At 38.6% G+C, this 25,166-nt stretch overlaps 1 protein-coding gene across 5 annotated transcripts in view; it reads left to right on the top strand.

Annotated features, from left to right (window-relative positions):
• Positions 1 to 20,754, top strand: part of MPHOSPH9 (M-phase phosphoprotein 9) — a 112,869-nt gene extending 92,115 nt beyond the window's left edge. For 4 of the 5 annotated variants that reach the window (XM_089662005.1, XM_089662003.1, XM_089662001.1 and 1 more), the window contains 5 exons: positions 5,726 to 5,846; positions 6,023 to 6,111; positions 8,700 to 8,857; positions 12,182 to 12,250; positions 13,672 to 20,754. In XM_089662005.1, coding sequence (XP_089518131.1) covers positions 5,726 to 5,846; positions 6,023 to 6,111; positions 8,700 to 8,857; positions 12,182 to 12,250; positions 13,672 to 13,773 — 539 coding nt within the window. In that variant the 3' untranslated portion in view covers positions 13,774 to 20,754. Of the gene's footprint in view, positions 1 to 5,725; positions 5,847 to 6,022; positions 6,112 to 8,699; positions 8,858 to 12,177; positions 12,251 to 13,671 lie in introns of all 5 variants that reach the window. The other variant, XM_089662004.1, reaches the window with a different exon arrangement.
• The last annotated feature ends 4,412 nt before the right edge of the window (positions 20,755 to 25,166 follow it).

The following is a 25,166-nucleotide window of genomic DNA, read 5'->3' as shown; positions in this document are numbered from 1 at the left end:
TTTTAATATATTGCTTACCAATCATTAGATGTGATGGCTGCATACATTTATTTGCTTTTTTTTTTTTTTTTTTTTTTTTTTTTTTTTTTTTTTTTAATAAAGACAGTTTTCCCCTCTGTTTTCACCTGGTGATCTGGCCAGTAACACACCTCCTGTATTAGAGTGCCCCCATTCTGGAGGAATGATCACAGGGGCATGTTTGAACAGCAGCACTGTTGGTCTTGGGGGAGGGGAGTTTTAGATGTACTAGCAAATTTTAACACACCAACAAATTAAAGCCAAACTCCAGTTAATAATACTTTATCAGCAGTTACAGCAAGTTTTTGTTTTCATTTTGGGATAAAGGTTTTACATAAATAAATAAAAATAAAAAATGACCATTGTGAGCACCCCTGTCAGTGTAAATTGGTTTGTCTTATCCCTGAAACTGATACACCTGCAAGAGTGCTTTTTCTTTTGAAAAACAGACATACTGACTGGATTACCAGATGAAAGTAGAAGAAGGAAAGCCTAAAAAAAAAAAAAGTAATGCAACTATCACATCTAAGCATTGATAAGCTGCAATATAATAAATGTTTGCGTTTAATACTGCTTTAATGACAGTTCTTGTGTTCAGTCCTATAATACTAGACAGCCTGACTGTATTGATGACTTCCCCTTGCATGTCAAAGGTCTTATTTCAATTTTGGCGCCTAGTGGATGTTAGGACTAGGAAACTACTCTTCTTTGCAGAAGCCAAATATAAATTTAATCTACCATATAGTGCATTGTATGGATATCTACAGAACTTCCATTACACCCTCATTGCAATTCTCCAGACTATCACCTGAAAGAACCATCCTCATGGGCTTTTGTAAAAAGGGATTAATATTGGACATCTTCAAAACATTGAGTACACTATGCAAATCACAGGGAAACATTAGTACAGTGCATGTGTTAATGGGAGACAATTCTAGGGGAGGAAGTGTCTGTGCAGATGTGGCAGATCATTTGGTCCCAGGCAGCGAAAAGTTTGATTTGTACTGTCTACAAACAAAACCTAAAGAAGATAATCTTCCATTGGTACCAAACTACAGAGCTTCGCCACTCCATCCAACCCACAATCTGTGATTGCTGTTAGAGATGTGAAAGAGAAAGAGGCTCCTTTTACCATATATTTTGGCAATGACTGCCTATTAAACCTTACTGAGAATCGGTCCAAGCTCTTATCCATTCAAGTATTTCCTTTACTCACAAAATTTTCCTTTTTGGGTTTACCTCCACCACCTTTCTCCAAAAGTGCCAAGAAATGTATCTCATATACAGTACTTACTGTAGCTGAATGTCTGATGGCACTCAACTGAAAAAAAAAAATAGTGTCTCTGTCTTTTCTTGTGCTACATGCTAAAATTAGTGATGTTAAACTGATGGAGAACCTCACAGCACGATTACATGATACACTTGAGCAATACATTAAAGATTATGAATGATGGCATTATAGGAAGGACCTGCCTTTGAGTGGATATTCATGCTTCGACCTATCTTTCTAGGATATTTGTGCTGAATGCCTGGATGGGAGAGTGGAGGGACTGGCAATCTCTTCATGGTCCTTCTCCTCTTTCCTACCTTTTCTATTTATTGTGTTTTTTCATTTAATGTTAATGGCATAGTATAGGCTTATCATGTCAGTTATATTTGACATAATTGTCCCAAGCTTTAAGAAGGTGAGGTTGTTCTAAACTCACCTGACCTAGCTTGACTCCCTATTGATGATACCTTATTACTATACAGCAATGGCAGCTGAATCGTACAAGAGTGTACAGGATTATGCTGTCTGCTTTGGGTAATCCTTGCTTACTATTTCATATTGTCTGAATTCTTGCTTATGTGCTGCCTGAAAGACTTAGAGATTAACATGTAGCTTTGTCAGTACTTACTGTTCTGTTACAAAATACCTTAAGTATGCCATGTAGTCTTTTTTTTATTTTTTATTTTTTTATTGTAGTCTTTTTTTTTTTCACTTGCAATATACTTTCAAGCTTAGTATCATATTTGTTTTTTTTCAGTAAAAGTCAATTACCTAGCACAGCCCCTCCCTACTTCCATGTCATAGCCCTTCTCTTCTTCTGAAAGTATCTAAAAATTTAATGTATGGAAATTGACGAGGATTGCTTCTCTCCTGAGACTAGAATACCTATCATACATACCAGCAAAACAATAGCTATGAAGTGGCTATCCCCCAGTCCTTCCACATTTGAGAACTGGTGAATTCAGGTGAATAATACCCTACTAATCGAAAACCAGATATATCAATACAGGGGCACACCGAAAACATTTTCCAAATAATGGGAACCTTGACTCATGGTACCTGGCCTGGTCCCTCTCTCACGGGTTTCATTCTGGTTGCCACAGTGTTAACTTCAATAGCTGGGGTGTATCATTACATAAGTAGGCGGGATTCACATTTCCTTGGTTCGAGTTGTACAATCGCCCAAATAGTGGTGAGAGGTAGAGGTTTTGACACACATGGATATTTACTTACATGCTTTTGGGTGTATGCAGACACTTGTTTGTTACCAGTTTTGTTTTAGTTGTTGAATGTTATATACAATGCAATTCTGTACTTTTCTAAAAAGCCTTTTATATACAGTGGATATGAAAAGTGTACAAACCCCTGTTAAAATTTCAGGTTTATGTGATTTAAAAAAATGAGACAAAGATAAATCATTTCAGAACTTTTTCCACCTTTAAGGTGACCTATAAACTGTACAACTCAATTGAAAAACAAACTGAAATCTTTTAGGGGGGGAGTAAACCTAAAAAACTAGAATAATGTGGTTGCATAAGTGTGCACACCCTCCTATAACTGGGGATGTAGCCGTGTTCAGAATTAAGCAATCACATTCAAAATCATGTTAAATAGGAGTCCGCCCACACCTGTTATTTAAAGTGCCTCTGATTAACCCCAAATAAAGTTCAGCTGTTCTAGTAGGTCTTTCAAGTGGAGAGAATATGGCTCAACAGTGGCATTACCAAGAACTGGACGTCCCTCCAAAATTGATAAAAAGACGAGAAGAAAACTGGTCTGGGAGGATGCCAAGAGGCCTACAGCAACATTAACAGAGCTGCAGGAGTATCTGGCAAGTACTGGCTGTGTGGTACATGTGACAACAATCTCCCGTATTCTTCATATATCTGGGCTATGGGGTAGAGTGGCAAGACGGAAGCCTTTTCTTATGAATAAAAATATCCAAGCCTGGCTACATTTTGCAAAACCACATCTGAAGTCTCCCAAAAGCATGTGGGAAAATGTGTTGTGGTCTGATGAAACCAAGGTTGAACTTTTTGGCCATAATTCCAAAAGATATGTTTGGCTCAAAAACAACACTGCACATCACCAAAAGAACACCATACCCACAGTGAAGCATGGTGGTGGCAGCATCATGCTTTTGGGCTGTTTTTCTTCAGCTGGAACTGGGGCCTTAGTCAAGGTAGAGGGAATTATGAACAGTTTCAAATACCAGTCAACATTGGCATAAAACCTTCAGGATTCTGCTAGAAAGCATCTTTCAACATCACAACGACCCAAAATATACATCTAAATCAACAAAGGAATGGCTTCACCAGAAGATTCAAGTTTTGGAATATCCCAGCCAGAGCCCAGATTTGAATCCAATCGAAAATCTGTGGGGTAATCTGAAGAGGGCTGTGCACAGAAAATGCCCTCGCAATCTGACAGATCTGGTGTGTTTTTGCAAGGAAGAGTGGGCAAATATTTCCAAGTCAAGATGTGCCATGCTGATAGACTCATACCCAAAAAGACTGAGTGCTGGAATAAAATCAAAAGGTGCTTCAACAAAAGTATTAGTTTAAGGGTGTGCACACTTATGCAACCATATTATTTTAGCTTTTTATTTTTACTTCCCTCCACCTAAAAGATTTCAGTTTGTTGTTCAACTGAGTTGTACAGTTTATAGGTTACATTAAAGGTGGAAAAAGTTTTGAAATAAATTTATCTTTGTCTCATTTTTTAACATCACAGAAACCTGACAGGGGTGTGTAGACTTTTTATATCCGCTATACATGCTTGCTGTCGTTGGAACAGATAAACTTTTTCTGTATTTTGTCTGCTCTGTGTTTCAATGTGATACTCTGCAGTACATGACCAACATGTTTCTAATGGAAGGCTTACTCAAGTTCATCCATTTATAACTTTCCTTTGTGATATGTTTTTTTGTTTCACAGAAATGTTCTAATAAAAATTATTTGACAAAAACAGTATGTACTGGCTAAGTTCCTCCATCCCTCCTTTCACTTCTTTAGATAACCTTTTATGTAGCCGACCATGTCGGCTTGAATTTACAGCTTAAATTCTGCTGGAGCTGCTCACATCACATTTATAATGCAATCTTATGGCTTTTGGATGTCTACACGGGGGAAGCTTGTACAGATAAATAAGTTGCCTAAATATGTAAATGCTTATATATAATCTTATTGGAAGATTGCTGTTTAGAGCAATTTTCTGGAGACCGGGTATCTTTAACCCCTTCATGCCTAAGGGTAAAACAAATCTTAATGCCTAAGCACAATTTTGCAACGTTGATATGTGTTAGTAAAACCGTACATATCATCACAACTACTTTGTACATCCAGGTGAATTATACCGCGTTTTTTTCAGGACAAATTGGGCTTTCATTTGGTGGTAAATGGTAATAGATATCTCCTAATTTTGTTTTTGTTTTTTTTGTTATCAAAGGAAATCTGGCCAAGAATAGTAAAAAAAAAAATCATTTTTTTTAAATTTAGCTGTGTGTTTCTTGTTACTACCATAACCTACCAGCAAAGAACAACCCCAAAATAAAATTTTCAGCTCTTGACGATCACAGCGATACCATATATGTGTATGTTACTTGTTGTTTGTACCCGTAGTACAGCCCAGAAACAATAGCGCTCAAAAAAAATCTTGACCTTGACTTTTGACCCTGACCTTGACCCAAACACTTACCCTGGCACTGAACTAGATCAAACCTTGACATAGGTATTTCTTTATTTTTTATTTTATTTTTAATATTTATTTTATCTTTTTTTTTTTTTAACAAACATTTTTTTCCCCCCTTTATTCCAGGAGTTAGAGAGATACAATGTATCTCTCCTCTCCATTTGTAGAGAGAAAAAAAAAAACAAGGGGGCCGGGCTGTACATTGACTGATCATTGTGACAGCAAATCTGAGGCTATCACAGCGATCATGTGACCCGGAATCGGGAGTCTCGGTTCCCGATCGTTAGAATGGGACCTGGGACTCTCAGTGACACCCCGGTCTTTGTGCACAAAGACAGGTACGCAAATATGCGGCCCCATGGAAAAAGGCCCAGTTCTGTGAGGCCGAATATTTGTGTGATGTCGGCGTCAAGGGGTTAGACAGTCCCAGATGTTAATATCTTGTTTAGTGTTTTTATTATTTTGTCAACATACATACTGTAGAACAGCCCTTCCAGCATAAAATGTGGAATCCTGCTGCCAAAGTTTTCATGGAGGTGGTGATACAGAAAAGACTGCTAGTAAACCAGTGCAGACAGCAGGATGGGATCCTTCTGTTTTAGTAACTAAAGAGTCTGAATCATATTTGCTGCACTGGAAAAACCCTTTTAATGTTCTGTAATTAGATTGAGTATATTTTATAGTTATCAATTGCTTGGTGTAATTGTTTCAGCATAATGTAGACTCTCCATTCACTTTGTATTGCAGCAAAGCGTGAATTGATGTTAATCCCTTTGCAAGTGAAGTACAGTCCAAAGCGTTCTCCAAGTGAGAATCTTTCTCCAGGGTTGAGTCCGTTGTTATGTGATGAGGAAAACACAGTGACAAGGTATTGGTTTTAATACAGCAATACATATTTATCTATTAACACATATGAGGACACGTCTGGATTTTATTTAGGTTTTCAAAATTCTTGAGTAACAGTCTTGGCTTTCTTTAATTTACCAAACTTATTAGTGGAAAAACATTTGTTTTTTATATACTGATTATTTCCTGTGCTTGTAGGTTTGATGTTGCTTGGGCAGAATCATCAAAGTGTAAAGATCCAAGTCCTAGAAAGAGGCTTCAGTTTATGTCTTTGGAAGATTCAGAAGGTAAAGAATAACCAAATTTCTCATTTAGCAAGATCCCAACTATATTTGTATATAGTGTTTATCTGCAGTGTCATTTATTTAATAGTGTAACTGTGAAATACAGTTGCATTATAAAAATTTTAATAGATTATAACCTCCAAGGAGCAGGGCCCTCCTATCCCTCTTGTATTGAACTGTATTGTTGCTGTATTGTCTCCCGTTATATTGTAAAGTGCTGAGGAAACTGTTGGCGCTATATAAATGCTGTATAATATAATAATAAATAGAAAAAGTAAAGATTGTTTCCACTTTATGTACAATTGCTGCCTACTTCCAGAACTCCCTGCCAGCCTTATACTCACTTGTATCCGATCTGCTTAGATCTTGGATTTGCAGCTTCCTCTGTGCCACACAACCACCTGTAAGAATCCTCTCTGTCAAGCTGGCACATGTGTGCTGCAAATTCCATATAATCTTTTGGTCATATTGAATGATCCATAAGAGTACAACCTCTACATAGGTACCAGTGAAGACTGCTGAACACACATGTATATACGGCTGTGCAGTGTCCAGGAGGCTACGTGGCCAAAATTGCAGCAAAATGGGGACAAGTGAGTATAAATCTGGTGGGCAGGTTAAGAAAACTGTAACTGCATTAATGTTTCACTTACACTTGAAGGCCGTTTATTTCTATTTGTAATTTAGTCGTGTCTTTTATTTAAGAGGGTATACAGTTTTATTTATCCATTCCCTGTTGCATGTTTTCCCATATTTGTCCTCATGCCCTCCCATGTGGCAAGGTTTTTGCCTGATCATATCCTGCTGCAGCCCTGTTTTCAGTACAAATCTATAGAATGTTCTACAGATCACTGTTGCATAAATCAGCACAGGAGAATATTTATGTTTCTGTGGAGGAGGTGTTTTGTAGTACATCACACACAAGTTGGACATTTCTTTAGGATTTAACACTAATTTCAGATCATCACATTATTGGATTTATTTGAGGAGGATGCACATATAAGTATGCCAGTGATGCACAATATTTAGTTTGTTTTAACTATTTAGTAGCGCCACACTAAAAAGTTTGGAGATAATAGAAAATCATGTAGACTCTATTGATGCTTTGGCAAATTTAAAAAAAATACATTACATTCCTCAATACATACACTGTGTGCACAATTATTAGGCAAGTGAGTATTTTGACCAAATCATTATTTTTATGCATATTGTCCAATTCCAAGCTGTATAAATTTGAACGCTTATTAGATTTAAGCATGTCAGGTGATATGTATTTGTGTAAAGAGGGAGGGTGCGGCCTAAGGAGATCAACACCCTATATCAAGGTGTGCATAAATGCGGCAGCGTCTTTTCCTCAGGCAAAATGGGCCAAAAGAGAGATTTAACTGACTCTGAAAAGTCAATAATTTTAAAGTTTGTCAGAGGGATGCAGCACTCTTGAAATTAAGAAACGTCAAGAAATATCTGAAGATAGATATTTCAAAGGTTTTATGAACTGATGTGATGAGAGTGACTCTTGACAGACCAGATGGATGGGCCCGTGGCTGGATCAGTAACAGGCACAGAGCTCCACTTTGACTCAAAGGCCAGCAAGGTGGATGTGGGTACTTGTATGGTCTGGTATTATTAAAGATGAGCTAGTTGGACCTTTTTCAGGTTGAAAATGGACTCAAAATGAACTCCCAAACTTACTGCCAGTTTTAGAAGACTGCATCTTTCAAGAAGACCATGATATTCATGAAGGACAATGCTCCATCGCATGCATCAAAGTACTCCACTGCTTGACTAGCCAGTAAATGCCTTAAAGATGAAAGAAAGGCCCCTTTCCTCACCTGACCTATAAACCCCAGAGAACTTGAGAACTTGTGGGCCCTTCTTAAACGGGAGATTTATGGTGAAGGAAAACCGTACACCTCTCAGAGGCTGTGGCTGCTGCTGCACAAAAAGTTGTTAGCAGATCAAGAAACTGATAGACTCCATGATTGGAAGGCTTATGAAAAAGAAGAAAAAGAAGGGTGGCTGTATTGGTCACTGATTTTTTTTTTTTGTTTTGTTTTTTGTTTTTTTTTAAATGTCAGAAATGTTTATTTGTAAATTTTTAATTGTCTCTTTGTTATTCTCACTTTAACAGATGAACATAAACAAGTGAGACTAGAAAACTTAAATTTTTTCATTTAGTTGCATAATAATTCTACACATTAATAGTTGCCCAATAATTGTTCACACATAGATATTCCCCTAAGAAAGCCAAAACCTCGCTTTTACTTAAATATTCAGGGTTGAGTTTTATTAACATTGGATTGACCAAGAGCATTGTAGTTGTTCAATAATGAAATTATTCCTCAAAAATACAACTTGCCTAATATTTGTGCACACAGTGTACATGTCCCCCAAGTGTTGTCTTTTTTAAAAACACTGCATTTATAGAAAAAAACCTGTTAATCTGGCTAAAAACCCAGTGGGGGACTTTGGTACAGCAGAGAGACAGCATGGCCGGCTCCCTGGAGGATCAACAGGTATTTTTCTGTATTTCAAGTGTTTAAATATTTTATTTTGCTTTTAACAGTGTGTTTCCTTTTTCTGCTTCTTAGAGAGGCAAAAAACTGTCATTATTCCAGAGAACAACACCCAGCCACAGCTCCCTCTAGTAATGCCACCATATGAGACTGAAATCACATACAACGAGAGGATGAAAAACATAGCCGACACAGAGAGGCTGTTTGATGAGCTAACAGAGGAGAAAAAACAGGTACAGTGCTCAGCTGTAAGAGTGCTATTTTTATTTGAACACTGTTTAAGAGCGATATCAAAGATTAGGCAGATGAGGTCCATGCCTTGCAGTGGAGTAATAATTGAAACTGTGTACATTATTTCTAAAAGCAGCAATCACTTAATTTTCCGGACTTTTTCTGACATGGTAAGGAAGTGCCTGTTTTATCATAAATTAACACACCTTGCATACAAAATTGGCAGGTTGTGCATCCAGAGTCAACAACTGCCTCAGGCCAGTCACATGACCAGATAGGAAAAATGGTTCATTGTGCAGATATTCGCCCCTAAACAACTTGAAGCAGGAAAAGTAACAGTTGAAATCCTACAAGCTACATCTACACCTGTTACTTCCTCAATTTTAAACCCCCCTTGCCCATTTTAAGGAAATCTGATGTAAGACAAATATGTGAACTGCTATTGCTGAGCTCCTTCAGAAAAAACGACTTGTTTGGTTGTCATGCTATCTCCCAAACATCCATATTTTCTGGCAGCTCAGGAATAGTCATGTAAATGGAACTTTTTGGGTGCCAAGAAAAATGTGAAACATTCAGCTTTTAATAACTTTCAGCTGCCGATTTAATAATTTACTTAGTATGCAGCTTCTTTATCTTAATTCCTTGCCCTTTATTCCAGTTTAAGCTGGTGCCATGACTAGGTTTCCCATTTCAGGGTGACTCCTTTCTCTTGCAGCATCCATGCATGCAGGGACTAGAGTTTTGTCTCCCTACACAGTGTGCATCAATAATAACACACAGCTCAATATCCAAGGATGGCAAGGCACTGCTCTGCTTCTCCTCCCCTTCCATTCTCAAAACAGACTGACTGAAGACAGCACTGTCCACTTTCCTTTGCAGACTAGAAGTTCAGGGAAACAGCACTGAGAGAGCAGGAAACAGCAGTATTGATAGTTGTAAACTGCAACTGCTGGGGTAAGAATTTTAACAAACAGTTACTGTGAAATGTTTACTTGTATTATGCTCAATGTGTTAAGCTATGGAAAAAAAAAAATTCAGGTTTCTTACTACTTGAATGTCTTTTTTGGCATCCAAAATGTTCCATTTGTTCCTAATTCATACTAAAAAAGGGATGAGTTGCCTTGATCACCCATAAGTCTAACCTCAGTCTAACACATTTGTGTATCATTTTCTGACAGCTAACATGTTTCCCTCATATGATTTTTTTTTTTTGCCGCAGGTGTCAAACTGGTGTCCTAGCAGCCCTCAGTTGTTTAGAATTTAAATTGAACGTGGCCTCACCTTTCCAGTTGATAAAAGCTATGCTTCCTTCCATAATTTTAAGTTTAAGGCCCCTTTCTCTGATAATGAACATTATGCAATAACAATTACAAAGTACAACATTTTAATCCCAAAGTGCTATCATTTTTATTCCTAGTTATGGCCATCAGGAGACATAATATGGCTTCTTTCTGATTACAGCAAAACATGTTATCTATTAACATATGAGGAAAAGTCTGGATTTTGTTTAAAATAAAATTTTGTTTCCAAAAATTTTAATTAATCCAGTACACGATATAATTCGCTTTTGAAATGCTTGCATGTCCCTTCTCATCTGACAAATTCCAGCTAAACTGTTTTTGTTTTTATTTTGGACAGTCTGATTTCTATTGGCATTTATGTGCCTCTTAGGTAGGTTTCTCCTTACTTCCTGTCCATCAATGGGGACACAGACAAAAACACCTTTTTATTAGAGTGGGAAGATCGAACAATTGAAAGTTTTATAAAGGTCCCCTAAACTACAAATTATCTGGAAATGCAGAACCTAAAGAATTAAAATATGGAACTGATTAATTTTGAGGTTCTTTGATGGTTGCACAGATGTTGTTCAAAATAGCATTTTTAATAAAAATTGCACTATTTATATCGATGAGGGGCATGATTGATGACATTTTAAATATGGTCTTGACAGTTAAGGGGATAAAGGTAATTTAGTGCAAACAATGCAATTGATTTTGAGAAATTTGGACACTTTTAATGCTGCAGCTTTATTCCTCATTGATGAAGTATTTTCATGTAGATTAGGTTGGTTTTTTGAACGCAAATAGTTTTTTTATTTATTAAGGAGATAAAAGTGTTTAGCAAACACGTATATGATTTGAAATGTAAACATACAAAGGCATATCATACTATACTTTTGTATGTTAAATTGTTTATTATATATAAAAAACTGAGATGAAGAAAGCAGAGCGTAGTGCAAAAGGTAAGAAAATTACAACCATTGAATAGGCACCACAGCAACGAAAAAAACACCCCCAAAAACCAGTGCTGAAAAGTGTGTGCTAACATACATATTTAATGAAGGTTAAATGTACCAATGGTAGAACCTTTGTTACTTCATTAAAATTAATCTCATTAGCCACTTGCCTACCCCCTTCCTGCCCAGGCCAATTTTCAGCTTTCAGTGCTGTCGCACTTTGAATGACAATTGCGCGGTCATGCACCTTTTGTACCCATATACAATTTTTATCTCTTTTTTCACATAATTAGAGCTTTCTTGTGGTGGTATTTAATCGCCACTGGGTGTTTTTATTTTTTGCTCTATAAGCAAAAAAGAGCAAAAAAGTTTTCCTTTTGTTTCTATTATAAAATTTTGCAAACAGGTAATTTTTCTCCTTCACTGATGTGCATTGATAAGGCTGCACTGATAGGTGGCACTGATGATGCTGCACTGATATGCAGCAATGATGGGCACTGATGGGTGGCACTGTTGGGCAGCACTGATGGGTGGCATTGCTAGGCACTGATGGGCACAGGTGGGTGGCACTGCTTGGCACTTGTGTGTGGCACTGCTGGACACAGGTAGATGGCACTTCTGGGCACTGATCATCAGTGCCTATCTGTTTTCTGACAATTGACGGTTATCGGCAGTACTTTCCTCGCGCTGTGACAGCGTAAGGAAAGTGCAGCCGATAACCAGCAACTGCATTTATCCAGTGATCTGTGTCATTGGACACAGCTGATCACATGGTAAAAGGCTGCTGTGATTTGGCTGTAGGACACAGCGATCACGGAGATCGCCGGGTACGTGCCATTGGGGGCGCACAGGAGGGCGCCTTCTGGGAGGACGTCATATAACGCCCTCCCAGAACTGGACAACCATACTGTAGCTATCATTCGGCTATAGCCCGGTTGCCAAGTGGTTAAAGAACGATAAAGCATTTATAACAGAAGCAGCAAAGCCACAGAAAATATTTCTGATCGCTTTTAAAATTGTCTCTTCTTGATTTACTGTTGTAGTATATATTCTATCCCTCTGCTAACCTGCACACTATTTGTATACACAGATAGAAGCTGCTCTCAGCCGAATGCCAAGTGTTGGTCGAAGAATGAGCTTGCAGATGCGAGCCATGAAGGTAGCATTTTGTCACCTTGTTTTATCCAAATGATATTCATCTTTATAAATAATACAAAGATTAGAATAAATGGTAACAATAACAGTAAATGTCTGTACATATAGGTAACAGTTGAATAGTTGTTAAAGCACTGTACTTTTGGAGATGTGCGAATAATAGTTATTCAGATTTCTCCCCAAAGTGATCACTAACCAGCTGCTAGGCACCACACTCAATTAACCCCCTTTTAGGAGTAATCCGTGAAATCAACCAAAATAATAGCGCTTACAAAATAAACTCAAGATATGTATGGGTAACAACAAATTCCTGTGAAAAGAAAAGATGTTTTATACTATGAACAATTCTGACTTTAAATAAAGCATAAAGTGACTTCCAAAACCACATCCATATTACATTTCCTCATAAAAAAGACTGTATTCCTTTAAGAGTCCCAAACAATAAAAATGTGTTCTTTATTATGCCTCTTTTTTGTGGCTTCACTGTGTTCCTGTATGTGTGACTAATGGACTATAATACACCTCCGTGCTTTCCAGTGCTCATACACCAAATGTAGATATACTCACCAGATATCCCAACCCCTTAAATTAATAGGTGGGTCTGCATTAGGTTTATGTAGTATTCCTCTCCTCCACAACTGTTTCCAGATTCTTTTGTTCTCTGATCTAAAAATCTACTGCAGCTTTATGATGAAATGCTCTCAACCACCATGCCACTCATCAGTCATAAATTCCAAAAAACAAAAGTACTATAGTGTATATTTTATTTACCCATTACCTAATTGTTTCCTTAAATCAGCTGAAAATGGAATGTCTAGCCAAGGAAAAGGCATAACACATCTGCTATTTACTTGGTATATGTGTATGTGTGACGGTTTGCCTATGTGTTTCTTGTTTGGGGCTGTCTGAGATGTGCTAAACAACCTAGGAACTGTTCGTATCTCTAATGACTTAAGCTAGTAGAAATTGGCTATAAATATGTGTTGTATGGCTACAAGGACCTAATAATACACCTACATTTGCATATCCAGGCCACTAACATTGGTTACCAGCCCTCCCAACAAGGGGTCCACTTGGTGATAAATGATTTGTATCACATATTCCACCTTACTATAATAGGTTTGTGTTTTGGGGTGCATAGATAGACATAGAGGAGGCTTTTTCCTTTCTGTCATTGCATTTTTTTCATGAATAGTAGAGAAATAAATGAAAATATGATAGTTTGCTTTTTATGGCAAGAGAAGTCAGCTAATGTTTATTTACATAGGTGTTTTGCTTGGTAACGTATTGCTCTGTTCTGCTGTATTTGTTCAAGTTATTAAATGTATAGGATGAATTTCACTCATGAGATAATTATAGGCATGGAGAAAGGAAAGTTTTATTAGAATGATAAATACCATTTGATATTCTTGTTTTCTTTTTCAGGAAAACTTGGAAGATCGCCTGGAAAAAATTAACCGTGATCTGGGGTCAATCCGAATGACACTGAAAAAATGCCATATTTTACCAACGTCTGCAAATATTTAGTAAACTTCTATATCCTGTGAACTGGCTGTTTTTTTGCACTACTGTGAACTTATGCACTGAATTCCAGCATAATTCCACTTTTATTAAAGGGTTATATCTGCAAGGCATGCTTCTGCAAATATAGCTATTATTCTGCCACGTATGGTTTTGCCTTCACCTAGCTGGAATCATACAATGTTTGTGTCATGTATGCAAATGGCCCAGTATGATTCCCTGTGCCCCTGGTATTGCTGGACAGTGACCAATCTGATTTCCATTTTATTTGCAATGATAACTGCTTGCTATTCATTAGTGCTATTTTGAATAATCAAACTTATCCTGACCTGCACATAAACGAAATTTAGGTGTGCTGCAGTAAAAAAAAAAGGTATATAAACTCCTACTTTTAGCATCTTTGGTGCAGTTTTACCAAAACACTTGTTTCCTACAGTTCAGTGGTAATGCATGTGAAATGCTTGTAAAATGCATGCATAGCATAAGGTATAATCAGAAAAAGATCTGGGGACACACAAGCATTACCATTAGTAAATAACGATTGTAAACTTAATAAAAGTCATAAAAAAGTAATTTAAAAATATTTCATTTGTACAATAAAAAAAATAAAACATTGCTATACTGAGGCCTCAGCTAAGTAACTACTAGCACAGTAAGAATATTGATAACATGACTCATATTAATGTAGCTATATTTTAGTTTTTGCACACATTTGTGTATTGTCAGGCTGAGTATTTGGGCAGATTCATTTAGGTAGCTACTTAGGTGGAGCCTCAATATAGCAACATTTCAAGGGGTTCTAAAGCCTTAATGTTTTATACCTTAATGCATTTTCTGCATTAAGATAATAAATCTATGTCCAGGATCCCCCCTCTCCAGCCCTCCCTTACACTTTACTGAACCCAATCTCATTCCATCACTGTGCACGAGAACAATGGCTTTCTCCCTCCTCACAGGACAGATTGATAGCAGCTGCTGTCAATGAAATCGTATGGCGAGGGAGTGGAGGATGGGGCAGAGCCTAGCTCTGTGTGTCCATGGACACACAGAGCCAACTCAGAAGTGAGCCCACTCGAGTACTCTGCAGTGGGGAGGAGTGGTGATGGAGGACCCCAGAAGAGGAGGACCGGGGATGTTCTGTGCAAAACCATTGCATAGAGCAGGTAAGTATAACGTATGATATTTAAAAAAAAAAAAAAAGTAAAAATCACTTTGTCTTTTTGTAGAATTGAAATGCTTCTGAAAGACTTTATTAAAGATTACATTTTATTCCATCGGTAGTAATGTTTCTGGTCCCAGATCTTTATCTGATTACACTGTTTGCCCTTCTACACAAATGCTTGATTTTTTTGTGTATGGACACTTATAATGATGCCAGTCGGCATATTATATAGTACCATAAAACACATGCATACATGCACCACATCTAAACCGCAAAGGTGTGAACAAGCCCTATAGCGGAAATAAATCTGCAGTGTGTCCCTGGAAATTTTTTTATAATTTGAAAGCATGCATTGCAAACTTGCTGGTTATGGCACACTTGCCCCCTTGTGTGCCCTCCTCCACTGAAGTGAGGTCCTTGCTCCCCCTGGTCACTGTTTTTAGCGGCCACCACCTTCTCCCTGTTTGCTTATATATGCAGCATCTTCTTTCTTTGGCCATTGAGGGCCAAGGATAGTGCAACTTTAGCACATGTGTGCAGAAGTTACACAGTCCCAGCATCCGGCTCCATTATTGTCAACTTACAGAATGTACAGTGCACTTTGCTTGTGCCGTGTGCAAAAAAATAAATAAAATGATAAAGCAGTTGTTTGGCAGAGAAGACACTTTAACCAAAGAAGCTCTTCCTGCTAGCTTTTAAAAAAAAAAATAATTTAAAAGATAGGTTCACCTTTAGGAACACATTACAGTTTACTCCCATATTTAGTGTGTAACATGTCTCGTGTTGCTAAGGACCTTACACCCCCCTCCCCCCCAATCACATTTAAAATTGACGCAACTGTATGGGGCTCCGCTCGCGCAGCCTCATCAATCATTTACTGAACTCTGTAAATGAATAAGCCAACACAGCAGATGGCTCGTAGTGCTTAATGGACTAGTAGTACACTGATCAGTGCACTTGTATTCCATTGAATCTTCCTCCATTTTTGTGACTGAAAGCCCATACGGGCAGAAAACAGAGTGTGCAGGAGCCTGATATTGCACCCGCGATCCACTGATCGTTTGTGCCGTACTTTGCCGGCCCTTGTGTAAAAATAAATAAATGCACGCATTTTTACCTGCAAACGTTCTGTGTGCATTTATTATTTTTTACATAAAGATGAACTTTGCCTTTAATGCTTAACTCGAGGCATTTTTTTAAAAATTCTGAACAGTTTTTTATTGCCTTCTGTGTGTCACAGATATTGCCTTGCTACCTATTCTAGTGACACCCAAATTTTTGGTCAGAATAGAAACTAGTAAGAAATCATGCACTGGTTGCACTGTGCCTTCTGTGTCACCCTTCCACAGATATTGCTTTAATACCTATTCTAGTGACACCCAAATTTTCAGTCAGAATAGAATCTAGTAAGAAATCATGCACTGGTTGGTCACTGTGCAGCAATATAATTTTGATCTAAACACACCTGTAACACAGCTACACCACATATATGTTTACATACCTTTGCTTATATATCGGAAGATGACTCCTTTTACCTGCTGTTCCCCTTTTAGCATCCCACTTGTCTAGTCCAGTTATCTGAACTGATAAACATAGATCAAATGATTTTGTACTACTTGGCTCACACCAACGTAAGGATTTTGGTTACTGGGTAGCTGCACTGTGGAAAATAGGGATTCCTTTTTGCTTTCTATTGTTGGGACAATATGATCACTCAAAAGTGGAGTTCTGCTTTAAAGTTTATACAGTGGATATAAAACGTCTACACACCCCTGTTAAAATGTCAGGTTTCTGTGTTGTTAAAAAATGAGACAAAGATAAATCATTTCAGAACTTTTTCCACCTTTAATGTGACCTATAAACTGTACAATTCAGTTGAGCAACAAATGGAAATCTTTTATGTGGAGGGAAGTAAAAATTAAAAACTAAAATAATATGGTTGCATAAGTGTGCACACCCTTAAACATACTTTGTTGAAGCACCTTTTGATTTTATTCCAGCACTCAGTCTTTTTGGGTATGAGTCTATCAGCATGGCACATCTTGGCTTGGCAATATTTGCCCACTCTTCCTTGCAAAAACAATCCAAATCTGTCAGATTGTGAGGGCATCTCCTGTGCACAGCCCTCTTCAGATTACCCCACAGATTTTTTTTTTAGCGAATTCAGGTCTGGGCTCTGGCAGTTCCAAAACATTTATCTTCTTCTAGTAAAGCCATTCCTTTATTGATTTGGATGTATGCTTTGGGTCGTTGTCATGCTGAAAGATGAAGTTGCTTTTCATGTTCAGCTTTCTAGCCTTCAGGCTAGAAAACCTTCAGCTTTCTAGCCTGAAGGTTTTGTGCCAAAATTGACTGGTATTTGGAACTGTTCATAATTTTCTCTACCTTGACTAAGGCCCCAGTTCCAGCTGAAGAAAAACCGCCCAAAAGCATGATGCTGCCACCACCATGCTTCACTGTGGGTATGGTGTTCTTTTGGTGATGTGCAGTGTTGTTTTTGTGCTAAACATATCTTTTGGAATTATGGCCAAAAAGTTCAACCTTGGTTTCATCAGACCATAACACATTTCCCCACATGCTTCTGGGAGACTTCAGATGTAGTTTTGCAAAATGTAACCAGGCTTGGATGGTTTTCTTCGTAAGAAAAGGCTTCCATCTTGCCACTCTACCCCATAGCCCAGACATATGAAGAATACAGGAGATTGTTGTCACATGTACCACACAGCCAGTACTTGCCAGATATTCCTGCAGCTCCTTTAATGTTGCTGTAGGCCTCTTGACAGCCTCCTGGACCAGTTTTCTTCTCGTCTTTTCATCAATTTTGGAGGGATGTTCAGTTCTTGGTAATGTCACTGTTGCTCCATATTTTTTCCACTTGATGATGACTGTCTTTACTGTGTTCCATGGTATATCTAATGCCTTGGAAATTCTTTTGTACCCTTCCCCCGACTGATACCTTTTAACAATGAGATCCCTTTGATGCTTTGGAAGCTCTCTGCGGACCATGGCTTTTGCTGTAGGATGCGATTAAGAGAATGTCGGTAAAGACCTACTAGAACCGCTGAACTTTATTTGGGGTTAATCAGAGGCACTTTAAACGATAACAGGTGTGTACTGACTGCTATTTAACATGATTTTGAATGTGATTGCTTCATTCTGAAACGGCTGCATCCCCAGTTATAAGAGGGTGTGCACACTTATACAACCACATTAGTTTAGTTTTTTATGTTTACTTCTCACCCCAAAAAGATTTCAGTTTGTTTTTTCAATTGCATTGTACAGTTTATAGGTCACATTAAAGGTGGAAAAGGTTCTGAAATGATTTATCTTTGTCTCATTTTTTTTACCTCACAGAAACCTGACATTTTAACAGGGGCGTGTAGACTTTTTATATTCACTGCACCTTCTAAGCCTAAAGGCTTCAGCCTCTCAAATCATATGCTGCAGAGGTTCCTAAACATGTCCTCAGGACACCCCAGCAGTGCATGCTATTTTATTTCCTCACTGAAAGGAATAGTCACTGAAGCAACCAAGTAGGTTCTCCTATCTATGCTTCTGTGATGTGATCACAAAAGATATACTTGTGCTTGAGGATCAGTTTGGGAATTGCTGAGGAATTGCTTTATTGACTTTTTTACGTCACACTTGGCACTTTTTACCTTGAATACATATTTTTGTTACATTGGATGAAGCGTGAACTGTATATTTTATATTTTAGTATCAAGCCAAAATTTTAGCAGCATTTTGCTGCAGTGTAAGCTTACATGTATCGGACAACCTGTTTTCTCCTGGCATTTTTCCAGTTTACTGTCTGGCTGATTTTATCACAAGTGTAAAATGTCACAGGGCTTCCAGAGGAGAATTTCATTAAACAGCCAGCTTGTGAAACATGTTTTACATATGATGGTACCATGTGTATCAGTTTGGTCTGTATTGTAAAGACCTTCAAAGCTTTGCTGGGCAATGCATTGCAGGCACAACCTCTGTTCGTTCAGTTTGATACGTGCTTTGTAAAATGAAGTACATATATATATATAAAATCCAGTAATGTGACACTTTTTGGAGAAAAGCACAGTACAGCAATAAATATTTTAGAAGTGTTCATTTATGTGTATTGCTTCTCCATTTGATATATATTGTACATTTTGAAGTTTGCATAATAAATGTAGAAACTTTTCATATTAAATATAACATATTTGGCATATTATAAACATGCACATTAAATATGGACATTTTCCTAAGAAATAAGGGGGGGATTTACTAAAGCTTGTTCACTCAGGATCTGGTGCAAATGTGCATGGTAGCCGGTTCTAACCTCAGCTTGTTCAATTAAGCTTGCCAATAAACCTGGAAGCTGATTGGTTTCTATGCAGAAGTGAGCCTGATTTTGTAGTCTCTAATTTTAGTAAATAAACCCCTAAGGCTTTTTTATGCTGGGGGTGACATCACCATCCTTCTGGCGAGATGCCGGGTAATGCTGAGAACCTTGTGGGATTTCACTCCAGCACACAGCAACAATCCCTGGAATTCATCAAGACTGGTGCAAATAGATTTTGCAAAAGTGTCTTGCTTGCGTTCTGAAAGTGGTGAAGAATGCTCCAAATTCATACACCTGTCTAGAACTTGTACTTGAATTTGGCTCATGCCATGCCACTTTTAGAATGCATTCCAGACACTTCGAGCCAGTTTTTCTCTATACTCCAAAGGAAACTTGGTTTTAATTAGCTCCACTTTTACATTTACAATGCAACATTATGTCAAGTGGTGCAGTCAATCTGACACAATGTAACAGTGGTGCATTTCAGAACAATCTAAATTTTGGTGCATGAGTTGCTGTCCAAAACCAAAAGTGTCCCAAATGCTTTATGAATTTGGTGCAATACATTACCTAGAGCAGTGGTTCTCAACCTTCCTAATGCCGTGACCCTTTAATATAGTTCCTCATGTTGTGGTGACCCCCAACCATAAAATTATTTACCCAGTAATTATAATTCATGAAGTGTCGTTTTACCTCTAATACTGCTGCTTTTAGCAGAGTAGCTGCTTTCTACACAGTAGCTGCTTTCTACACCGCAGCTGCTTTCAACACAGTAGCTGCTCATTACACATCGGAAATATGTGTTTTCCCGATGGTCTTAGGTGACCCCTGTGAAAGGGTCATTCGACCCCCAAAGGGGTCGCGACCCACAGGTTGAGAACCTCTGACCTAGAGGGATTACCACCAGAAAAGTGGGGCAGCAGCTTTATTGAATTTCCCCCAGTTCACAAAGTCTGTGTTACACAGCATTCCCTGGGATCTTGCCGAGAGGAGTGTGAAGTCACCCTTGCCTAGCTACAGTGAGTGGAAGCTAGAGATAAGGGAAGTACAGCATATTACTTTTCTCCCTACAGGTTTTTAAATTTGAAGCAGCTATTCTTGATGGGGAAGTGGCCCTGATGAATTAATTGGACCTATGTTTTTTTACTGCAAGGTCATTTAATGATTTAAATGAAACTGTCAGCTTATTGTTTTCAGTAAAAAAAAAAAAATGGTCTCTATTTTTTTTTTTTTTTCTCCACCCCCACCCCATGTGAACTAGAGGGAGCAGAGAAACAATACATAACACCACAAAAAGGCTGAGTAGTTCCAATTTGCATCAGCATATAAAGATCTTATTGCCAGGGATTCTGTATGGTCCATATTTATCTTAACTAGGACCAGGAAGACAAATCTCTCAATTAGGAATGTTTTGCTTGCCATTTATAAAATGTGTGTAAACCACAGAGCGGCTGTATAAAATTGCAAATCCTTTGGCAGGTAAAATATTAAACATCTATGTATTTCACTGCGTGCTTTGTGCTTTTTGCTTAAGGCTATATTCAAACAGAAGTTTAGTAGCGGATTGTTTGCTGCATTCACAGGGCAGCTAATCGCCGCCTCTTGGCGCACCAACTCACTATGCTATGGCTTTGTGCAAATTGACTGATTGCTGAGGCCAGTTGGTGTGTGACCAAAAACGCTGACCCTGGATGCACACTATGGGGTTTATTTACTAAACCTGGAGAGTCCAAAATCAGACTCCCTTCTGAATAGAAACCAATCGGCTTCTAACCTCAGCTTGTTCAATGAAGCTTTGGCAATGAAACCTGGAAGCTGATTGGTTTCTATGCAGAAGGGAGTCTGATTTTGGACTCTCCAGCTTTAGTAAATAAACCCCTATGTGTCCAGGGTCAGTCGGGGGCTAGGTTCGCCAGTAACCGCTCAGATGGTCAGTTACATGAGAACAGCAGCCATTTATTTGTAGAGTACAAATCTGACAGCAGCTGTTGACAGCTGCAGCTGTTCATTATTTAAAAGCACAAAGTCTGATATGTCCAATATTATATTCCTCATTGCCTATATGTGGCAACATTACAAGAGAGAAGAAGACTGGGGATGTGCATTCCCTCGCACCAAGGCCACCAGCCTAAAACCTAACTTTTGTTCATATTCTGTTAAAAGTACATAGTGAATGTAAATGTGCTTTTACTTACAAAGAAGGATATGGGATCCCCAAATGGCTCACATCATATTGGGACAAACTCCCCAAAAAAGAATGTAGACTGTAGGACTCTTCATGTATTGGTCAAAGCAAGTTTGTCTCTGAGAATAAAACTCACTGGGCTATAGTAGAAACTGTTCTGGACATTATTAATGACATTTTATAGATAGGCGACGCCTATCCTATTGATTAGTGGTTCCAAATTAAGAACTACTGCAGTAGGGAACCAACACACAAAAGATACACTCGGCATCTTTCCAAATAATTCTGTTTAGTTGGCACATTTAAAGTTTTTGTTTTTGTTTTGTTTTTTTAAATACACATGATTACGTAGGTATCACAATATTACAATTGTACTTTTATGGTAACAAGGGGCATTACATAGGCAGGCTAATTTCTAATCAGGACTTGAAGGAATGCAAACGTAATAAAAACATTAGTGCCATGTGTACAATGAGTTCAGTGTGCAATACATTCAAACTAAAATACAGTTTTTACAAGTTTCCTTTATAAAACATTGCAGGTGTACAAAGAGGGGCTATGTAATTGTATCTCTATTTTCTAAATAAGACTTCGGCTCTAAGTTATAGGATGCAGTGACTACTGGAGGACTTATCTGTTCTACCTAAAGCCCAGCATACCAACTGCTCCAACCTTTTCCTTTTCTGCAGTAGTTAGCACCCAGCATTTACAACTGCCAATGAGAATCTACTGATTCTTTTCTGGCAGCTACCACTGACTGCTCCTAAACTGCTGTGTGAATATAGCCTCTAGTAAGATAAGGATATACATTTTAATTTTAAAGAAAACCTGCCACAAATGAAACATAGAGGATGCCATTTCTGAACACTTAAAAATATTCCTTTTTTGGCTGTTTTGATCATCTGTACTTTCTGAATTTCTGAACTGAAACAAGTATGCAAAGCAGTAAAGTGCTGAAGCTCTTATCTGCATACTTGTTCTGGGTTGGTTACTCAAAGTATTGAAGCTGCAGAGGGTCATCATGACATCCAGGCAAGTCATGTAAAAATGAACAATGAAATATTCCAAAATATATGCTTACTAAAAATAAACCATACTCTCTAAAGTTAACTTTGTGTTTCTTGTGGACGTGTTTAATTGCTGTCATTGTAGAATGTTCCAGCAGCACCTGCTGTCAGCTTATCCTGCACAAGTAGTCCAGTGCCAATGCTAATTAAACCGCATGTACAGATGCAAGAAAAAGTATGTGAACCCCTTGGGATTACGTGGAGTTTTGCATGAATTGGGCATAAAATGTGCTCTGAACGTCATCTAAGTCACAACAATAGAAGAACAGTCTGCTGAACATAATACTACACAAACATTAGATGTTGCCATGGTTTAATTGCACATAACATGTAAACATTTACAGTGCAGGGAGGAAAAAGTATGTGAACCTTTGGACTTAATAACTGGTTGACCCTCCTTTTGGCAGCAATAACCTCAACCAAACATTTCCTGTAGTTGCAGATCAGACCTGCACAACAATCTGGAGTAATTTTGGACCACTCCTCTTCACAAAACTGTTTCAATGTAGCAATATTCTTGGGATGTCTGGTGTGAATTGCTCTCTTAAGGTCATGCCACAGCATTTCAATCGGGTTGAGGTCAGGACTCTGACTGGGCCACTCCAGAAGGCGTATTCTGTGCTGTTGCAGCCATTGTTTTGTTGAATTACTTGTATGCTTTGGGTCATTGTCCTGTTGCATCACCCATCCTCTGTGGAGCTTCAGTTGGCGGACAGATGGTCATACGTTTTCCTGCAAAATGTCTTGATAAACTCTGGAATTCATTTTCCCATCAATGACAACAATCCGTCCAGGCCCTGAGGCAGCAAAGCAGCCCCAAACCATGATGCGCTCTCCGCCATGTTTTACAGTGGGGATGAGGATTTGATGTTGGTGTGCTGTGCCTTTTTTTCTCCACACATAGTGTTGTGTCTTCTTCCAAAACAACTCAATCTTGGTTTCATCTGTCCACAGTATATTTTGCCAGTAGTGCTGTGGAACATCCAGGTGCTCTTTTCCAAACTTCAAACGTGCTGCAATATTCTTTTTGGACAGCAATGGCTTCCTCCGTGGTGTCCTCCCATGTACTCCATTCTTGTTTACTGTTTTCCTTATTATAGATGTGTCAACAAAAATGTTAGCATGTGCCAGAGATTTCTGTAGGTCTTTAGCTGACACTCTGGTATTCTTCTTTACCTCATGCAGCATTCTGCGCTGTGCCCTTGCAGTCATTTTTACAGGATGACCACGCCTAGGGAGAGTAGCAACAGTGCTAAACTTTCTCCATTTGTAGACAGTCTGTCTTTCCATGGACACATGAACATCAAGGCTTTTGGAGATACTTTTGTAACCCTTTCTAGCTTCATGCAAGTCAACAATTCTTGATCGTAGGTCTTCTGAGAGCTCTTTTCTGCGAGGCATGGTTCACATCAGACAGTGCTTCTTGAAACCAGTAAACCCAAAACAGGTGTGTGTTTTTTAAGGGCAGGACAGCTGTCCGCAACACATCCAATATCATCACACTGATTGGAGTCAAGGTTGGCTCACTCCTGGCTCCAATTAGCTCTGGGAGAAGTCATTAAGCTAGGGCCTCACATACTTTTTCCTCCCTGCACTGTGAATGTTTACATGTTATGTGCAATTAAACTATGGCAACATCTAATGTTTGTGTAGTATTATGTTCAGCAGACTGTGTTCTTCTATTGTTGTGACTTAGATGACGTTCAGAGCACATTTTATGCCCAATTCATGCAAAACTCCACGTAATCCCAAGGGGTTCACATACTTTTTCTTGCAACTGTAAATGCAGCAGCCTCTAAAATTCACTCAGTCCATGAACATTAACAATTTTGCACAAATCTAGTATTCTTATCACTTCTTTTTCCTCTAACCCAGTGGTCTCCGAACTATAGCCTGGGGCCCGGATGCGGTCCTTTGCTTACTTTTATCTGGCTTTTGGGCCATTATTCCCCCCCACACTGTCAGCAACATTGTAGCATAGTTCCTGCCCTTGACACCTACAGTGGGTCACTATTCCTCCCACTGACACCAACGATGGGGCACTATTCCTTCCACTGACACCAATGTTGGGGGTACTAATCCTTTCACTGACACCAACGATTGGGTACTATTCCTCCCATTGACACACACAATGAAGCACTATTCCTCTCACACCAACTATTGGGCACACTCCTCCCACTGACACCAGCAAGGGGGACACTGTTTACTCCCACTGACACCAAGACATTTTCTACTCCGTCTGGCCCTACTAAAGTTTGAAAGACAGTAAGCTGGCCTTTGTTTAGAAAGTTTGGAGACCCCTGCTCTAACCCCTTTTTACCAAGACAGGATTTGAGGGGAAATCCCTCTAATCAGGCCATAAAAAAACAGTGATTCTAAGGTTACATTCACACAGGTGGCCAGGGATGGATAGTTTGCTGTGTTCAGAGGGGGCTAAACACAGTAACACACTGCTATGACCTCAAATAAACTATTAGCTGTGACCAGTTTGCATGCAGCCAAAAGTCTGCAGAAGCACTGACCCTGGATGCACGCTAGCTGTGTCCAGAATGAATTGGAGGCTCTGTTCGCATCTAAAGATGAATGGTTGCATGCAAACATTAGTGGTACTGGCCATTCATTTGCACAGGGTACAAATCTTGACAGCCGCTGATCCATAGATTCTTG

The sequence above is a fragment of the Staurois parvus genome, unplaced genomic scaffold, assembly GCF_062004578.1.
Source record: "Staurois parvus isolate SC_StPar_1 unplaced genomic scaffold, SC_StPar_1.0 ptg001418l, whole genome shotgun sequence".
In the NCBI taxonomy this organism is placed as follows: Eukaryota; Metazoa; Chordata; class Amphibia; order Anura; family Ranidae; genus Staurois; species Staurois parvus.
The sequence above is the reverse complement of the archived record's forward strand: the minus strand, read 5'-3'. Positions and strand labels throughout refer to the sequence as shown.